Consider the following 7,351-nt stretch of genomic DNA (forward strand, 5'->3'; position numbering starts at 1 on the left):
GTCACTGAAAGATAAGGGCTTCATTGCGCTTCGATGCCATGTGCTCTCAGATCCGAAAGCAGGAGATTCACATAAGTGCATTTTAACTGCACTAATAAAATAGCCTATAAGCAGTCATGTTATAAATTTGATTTTGCTTTAACTCTAGAATAGATGATTGGTCGACAAACTGCCTTGTCAGCATCACTGCTATGAAGTAAATGGTCCTCTATCTAAATATATTCTCAGCAGTAGTCCTATAGTTGTCCCACTCATATGAGTAGTTGCTTAGCATCAGATGGGCGACAGTCAGGGATTGCATACCTTCAATATGCATTTACTGTATATGGAGTGGACAGACCTGTAATTTCAGCTTATATCAAAATGCCAGCAAACAGGCAATACTAGTGAATGCATCTACCTCTAGTCTGCAAAAGTGTAGTGCAGAAATTCCACGAAACCAATTTAATGCAAAGACAAAGAATAGAGACATTTTTTTATTGTCATTAACAATTCCATTCTACCTGAAATGTTAAATGATTTAAAAATCTACATTCAAAAATGTAGAAATCCTTCTAGTCCATACAACTATTGTGCTTGGAGTAAATGTAGAATTGCGGTTTTGAAATAAGGGTTCTACTTAGCAGCCAAAATGTTTCTTTGGGATTTCAGTATAGAGTAGACAGATTGTTACAAATTTAAAACCGATAATTATCCAAAGTACACCATTAAGATGTGATATTGAGAGTATGATTTTCCTTATTTGGATACATATCTGGCCATTTGTCTAGATATGCTGTGTCACAGCAGCACATTCTAGTCCACCACAACCATTTTTCTCACGGAGGGGAAGTGCTCAAAGAAGCCCTGCAGACAAAACAAATACAGGAGAATTAGTCTGCTGTAAATTCTTATACAGACTCCAGAAACTGCTGATACTGGTATGTATGAAAGAGCATATTTCCTTTACTTTGAGAAGATAAACTGTTAATGATGAAAGGAACCCTAGTTTAATCATGTCTTGTAATTAACAACAATAATAGCATTATTATTATTAATCTGACTCTAATAGCTTACATGAACACAGAAACATAGTGTAACAAGGTACAGCAACATAATTAGTAAAGGATGGAGGAGACTGGGTGAACTGAAGAATGAAAACCAGAGATGGAGTACTATTCTAAAGAAGACACAGACACTGCTGCTTAGAAGAGATTTTGAGGCGAAGTGAAAGACCTTGAATAGAGTTGTGGTCTGGAGGACACCAGAGGTGCAGCACATCTCTCTGATGGAGTGCATGGCCAGCTGTGGAGCGCCGATATCCAACACCGGAATGCCCAGCCGAGCAGCCAGGATAGGCCCAATGGTTGTTCCACAGGGACTGTCGTTCCGCACCATCACGTCCTGGGAAATAACACAGACACACAATCATACACAAGTCAGTCCCCGTGATGGGACTTTGATCTGGGTGCTTTTACCTGAGCTGAGAAGTCATCTGAGTTGAATAAGTTAGCTACCTTAAAATGATCAAACGCACATAGAGTATAGATATACCTGAAGAGGCACATCCATCCTCACTGCAATCTCTCGTATGATGGAGGCAGTTACAGCAGTGGTGGCGTATCGCTGGTTGCTGTTAAATTTTATGACTGGACCCTAAACCAGAACACCGAGACATTCAGCACACAGCGAGAGGATGCGAAGTGGGTGTAATGGTGCATGTGAAAGATTAGAATACCTTATGGAAAACTGGTCTGTGATTCTCTTCATGCTTATCTCTTTGAAAATGAAAAACACACAGATCAACACCTTCAACTACATGAAACTATAAAATTCCTACAGCAATCGCGTTATTAAAATGAAATAGCTTTTATTAAAGCTATTAGCTTTCATGGTTTGGCACTAGTTGCTTTAATTTCTTGTTTCACAGAATACATTTCTTTGCACAGCTGTAACTAACAATTCTTACAAATGCAGTAATTGGCAGAGTAACTGACTGGTAGTTTGGGTGCAGAGCATGAGCCATGTCAGCACTGATCATGAAGGATAAAGGCATGGCCTCCTGAAAGGCAGTCAGATTTTGCTGGCTGGTTGCCAGGCGACGCAGAATAAGCTCCGTCAGATTTGACATGGCACCCTGAGCACTCTCTGACCCTACCTGCAGGACAAAGGTCAAAGATTTAACTAAGGCATGCTTATTATGTTGAAATCAAAAATGACAAAACAGCTGTACAATGGTGCATTATTTTACCTACAAGTTGTAAGGTTGGGCAAAATTGGAAAAGCAGAGCTACCATTAAGCCTGTTATTTTTCCTGCTAGTAAAGCAATCACTGGAGTGCATGTTTAAAATGGTTACATCATTTAGATAGAGTGAATAAATAAAATATTTTGCTCACCTCTTCGTTGTCATATAGAGTGACCATGCGGATATTTGGCTCTCCAGAGAGAGAGTCAGGAGTACTCGAGTCTATCAGAGCCTGAAGCAGATCAGGACAAATGACACTGTAAAACCAGCATTAGTTGGATTGTGTGTACAAACCTTATAGGACTGGGGTAATAAACATAAACTGAAACTTACAGTCAAAGCACAGAAGCAACTGTGAAGGTTGTCCAGACGAGGCGAAAAAATGAACTCTTCATACACACCTCCCAGTGCCTGTGAAGTGGTATTAGGTTAGGGACATCCTGGTGTACTGATGTAGAATGTGATTCTAAAATGATTTTTTATTTTTGTACACAAAAGTACAATTAGATATGAAGATTTTTTTTCTTGAATTCAAATAGCAGGGCCAACAGGTATTAATGGAACAGGCTGGATCAATTTTTGGCATCCACATTGTCTTACACTGTGTTCACAAATGGTTTTAAGTTTGTTTTTGTTTTTTTTGTTTTTTCACTTTTACGGAAACAAGCACAACAGCACCACCAATGGATGCGTTATAACGAAAATAACGAAATGAGGGGTGTCAAGTCTTATCTGGAAAGGGCTGAAGTGAATGCAGGTTTTTACTTGAACCAAGCAGAAGCTACATGTGATAGTCTACTGAAAGCCAAGATCAACTGATTAAACAGATGGAATTGGATATGGCTCAGACTGGAACAGAATGAAAACCTGCACCCAAACCATCTCATTATGGACATGTTTGGACAACAGAACTGCCCCCACTGTTGTCAAGCAAAATGCTAGTTCAGACACCCAAACTATTATTACTATGGCAACCAGTAGTAAAAAAATGCCTCCTGGCAGCTTGCATATGTGTGAACATCACTGTATTTGTGAAGGTAGCTTTAAGACCCTATGATAATTTCATAATAGCAACATTACTGATAGGGGATGCTGGTTATGACTAGCGTCTCTGCTAGAGGTCATAATATGCCAATATTTATGCCATGCTGGCCAAGATCAATATCCCTGTGCAAATTCCATGGATCACATACACTATACTTATTTAAATCCTGTTACAGGAGTATGCACTTGTGGTGCAGTGCTGTTATTTAGTAAGGGTGTGTACCTTTGTTCATAGCCAATGTAACAAAAAATGGACAAGGATTTTCTGCTATGGTTAAAATAATTAAAACCTTACATTTAAATATTAATCCATTTGGACTCATCTTAGCAAAAAAACACCATGACACTTTTAACCTGTCAGAGAAACTACAGCACATATGGATTGCAGCCAGGCACGAATCCATTACACTGATGAATGCAGAGAGACAGGATCAGATAGAGTCCTACAAATGAACCCTCGTCGACAGTCGACTTCATCCTCCCTGGACAGTTCTGACAGGCGCATGGCTGCCGCGTACGTGGCACGGATGCCCTCTGATTTGATGTGAAAAGCAAAACGGTGCTGTCAGATTCTCCTTAGAGGACTCACCGCTGGCTGCGTGTCTGCCAGACACAGCTCAAAATCCAGCAGCACATCAGATTTGACCTTCAGCTCATTACACAGCAGCTGGACCAGAGCCGGGTGGTGTTTCTCTGCCTGAGGAACACACAGAAACCCACAGTGTTTTAAAATGTCTATCCTAGGTCTGTCAAAAAAAACAAACAAAAAAAACAGCCTCATTGTTTGATGTACACATAATCTTTTATCATATTTGTATTTAGATAAAACCCACATAAAATTATACAGTTTCATAATCTATTTAGCTTGTATGTTCAACAACAAGGATATGTTGTATCCTATAAAATCAGTAAATAGGAAATTATTTGGCCAATGGGCTTTAACAAAAACAGACTAAAGAGGTGAAGATGGAAGATTTATCTATCTACCTGAATCAAGAATACATTTCGAAATAAAAATGTTACATTTAATAATATGGGTAATGGTATAACAGTATATTTAAAGGTTTATAAGATACAAATGCATAGTGTAGGGCTATTTATAATATCTGTTCAATCTCTACCAAGAAATCACTATAGGCTTTTTAATATTTAATTGTTTTGTAACATTAACTCATATAGTGCTGTATGGCACGCAGTAGTCTTTGCTGTATTGACTTGGATTGTCTCAGTGAGCTGTACACACTAGCAATTTAGTCTGAAACAGAGGACAGTTTGCATGAAAAATCGGCAATGTGAAAGCTGTCATGTGGATTGGAAAGAGGACCACAATACTGAACATGAAACTACCTGTAGGTGGTGGTCTGAGTTCAGTTGCACATATCAATTACGATCATATGAATTACCCACAGTAAAACTATTATAGAATATAAATGTACAAAAGTACCAGATGTGAATAGGGATGCAAATTTGGGCTGGGTAGTATTAAATATTTTTAAGAATGAACTGTTGCTAATCTTTAAAACACAGAAAGAGAGGGCAACAAAAGAAGACTGGCGTCTTACTGTGGAAACTGCACTGCAGGCATCACTGGAAGAAGCAGCGGAAACACCCGTCTCAAGCTCTTCCTGAATGGCCGTGGCCAAGAAAGGCACGCTAAAATAACACAAAAGCATGCTGAATTACAAAAAATGATCTGTTTACACAACACAACATTGTATTGTAGTCGGCTACTCATCCCGCAGACTCACAGGTGGTTCTCCTTGTTAGGGCCAAACGAGTCGTTAATGTCTCTCTGCAGGTGAATGGCCAGATGAGGGATCTTCAAGATGGGACGCGGGACATGCACGAGACGATGCACCAGCTTATCTCCACTCTACATTCACAAATAGAAAAAACAAGGGCTTGTACTTAAAACACAGGCAGAGCAAGATATATAATTTGTATATATAGACTCAGGCAACATACCCTGACCATGACACGTCCGGCAATGGTCAGATCCCGGTCGAACCATGTGTTCCAGATTCCTCCGCCATAGCACTCTACACCTACCTGCAGGCAGCCTGACCTCGTCTTTTTGGAGCGTGGCTTTACCTGAACACATAGACACACACGTGTTTCTATATTTTTGGTAGTCTCTGCACCTCCAAATAAATAAAAAATCCAAGTCATTTGTCCACTTGGTCTGTGTGATCAAATTAGACTTTTTTTTCACTTCATATGTTGTGGCTTTGAAAACAGCCATGAGTGAACAGAGTCTTAGAATCTCTATACAGTTTTGCCATCTCTTACCCTCAGACAGGGGCTGTCCGTGTGAGCACCGATAATGGAGAACCCATTGCCTGGTTTGTACAGGCCACCCACAGCAAAGGCAATGATGGTGGAGTAGTTCCGGGTCACAAAGTACTACAGAGGAAAAAAATAAAGACACTGAGATAAAACGTGACAGGAAAAGTCACTGATTACAATTACATTCTTGCACATTCTGCAACATCCTGGGACAATCCAATATGACACCAGTGCACAAAGCAAGATCCATAAAGACATGGACGAGTGAGTCTGGTGTGAAGGAACTTGTCTGGCCTGCTTGAGGTCCTGACCTCAACCTGATAGATTACCTCTGCCCTTACATGTACATTAATTTAATATGGAGTTGGCCTGTCCTTTGCAGCTATAACAGCTTCCACTCTTCCGGGAAGGCTTTCCACAAGGTTTAGGAGAGTGTTTATGGGACTTTTGGACCATTCCACTAAAAGGGTCAGGCACTGATGCTGGACAAGAAGGCCTGGCTCGCAGTCTCCGCTCTAATTCATCCCAAAGATATTCTGTTGGGTTGAGGTCAGGACTTGTCCAAAAGAATTGTCGAAAATGTCTTGGTATGCTTGAAGCATTAAGGGTTCCTTTAACTGGAACTAAGAGGTCAAGCCAAACCCCTGAAAAACGATACGATGATTTGGAGGGGTGTCCCAAAACACACACACACACACACACACACACACCAGGTTTGCTGGTTTGATATCCCAGTGTTCAGATTCCTTTAGCTCCGTAAAGCCAGCATCTAAAAGGCGTTTCTTGCACTCTTCAACCACTGTAAAAGAAATGAAGAGAAGAAAGAGAACAGGAGTGTGAATTAAATCAAACACACACTAAATACACATTATGGGTGAGACTGCAAGTTGTGGGACTTTGTACTTGATAACTGAGTTCATCAAAGATTTGATCAAGAACAAGGTGCAAAAAGTGCAAAGATCAACTTGCTCATGAGATCATTATCGAAGCTCATGAGAGACAACTGTCCAATCTTGTTTAAAGAAAACTTAAAGAATGAAATATCTCGGGGATTAGTCATAGGCTCTACCAATGCATTTTATATAAGCAGGTAACTAGCTCTTTGTTTTAATGAGGTTTTCCTTACCATGATAGGGTGAAACTCCGCGATTAACGAAATTAAGAAATTCCTTCGCGGCGGTCTGAACAGCTTCCTTCGAGCTTTTCATGATGAAAGACTGAAATATGGGGAAAAGACCGATAATGAAAGAATAAGCCTGTATTCGCCTGTATACAAGTCACACATATAAGCCGGAATAAGTCAAGCACACACGTGATGCACACGTCAAACCGCTGGCCACACGTTAAAGCTCTTCTGCTGTCATGTACAGCACGTATGAGGCTTTTCCACCTGAACTCACCTTCATAAAGGTTCAGAGCAAATTTCCAGCCCAGCTGATACAACAGTAATAAACCAGTAAGATACTGGGACTCAGTCTGTGGGTCAAATGAAACAGCTTCACCGCCACTCAGGCTTTCTCCTGCCATCTAGTGATCTGGAGGTTTCCTTTTCAGCAGCCATTAACGACTGACAAGACAAGTCATTTTGATAGAGTCACACTGACAATGGTGGTTTTTTATGATTTATATATTGAATTATCGAGTCTATTTGGTCAAAAGGTGTTGATTCAATATCAGAAGCAGTGGTTCTCTGGCAGTAATCCATCACAGGTCTACACTCACCGTCCACTTGTAGGAACCGTCCACTAATAGGAACACCCTGTGAACATGTTCAGTTCTGCTGTTATCTAATCAG

The 7,351-nt window shown here is 40.3% G+C and overlaps 1 protein-coding gene across 1 annotated transcript; it reads right to left on the bottom strand.

The window, feature by feature from the left end:
- Positions 1–463: 463 nt before the first annotated feature.
- Positions 464–7,098, bottom strand: dnpep (aspartyl aminopeptidase). Its single transcript, XM_058402042.1, has 15 exons — positions 6,957–7,098; positions 6,683–6,773; positions 6,267–6,355; positions 5,560–5,673; positions 5,236–5,361; positions 5,019–5,143; positions 4,833–4,923; positions 3,860–3,967; positions 2,560–2,637; positions 2,378–2,458; positions 1,977–2,137; positions 1,718–1,757; positions 1,534–1,635; positions 1,216–1,383; positions 464–846 (listed from the first exon to the last, which is right to left on the bottom strand). The coding sequence occupies exons 1-15, from the start codon at positions 6,960–6,962 to the stop codon at positions 796–798; spliced, it is 1,431 nt and encodes a 476-aa protein (XP_058258025.1). The 5' UTR covers positions 6,963–7,098; the 3' UTR covers positions 464–795.
- Between the last annotated feature and the right edge of the window lie 253 nt (positions 7,099–7,351).

This window comes from Hemibagrus wyckioides, linkage group LG11 (genome assembly GCF_019097595.1).
Source record: "Hemibagrus wyckioides isolate EC202008001 linkage group LG11, SWU_Hwy_1.0, whole genome shotgun sequence".
Lineage (NCBI taxonomy): Eukaryota > Metazoa > Chordata > Actinopteri > Siluriformes > Bagridae > Hemibagrus > Hemibagrus wyckioides.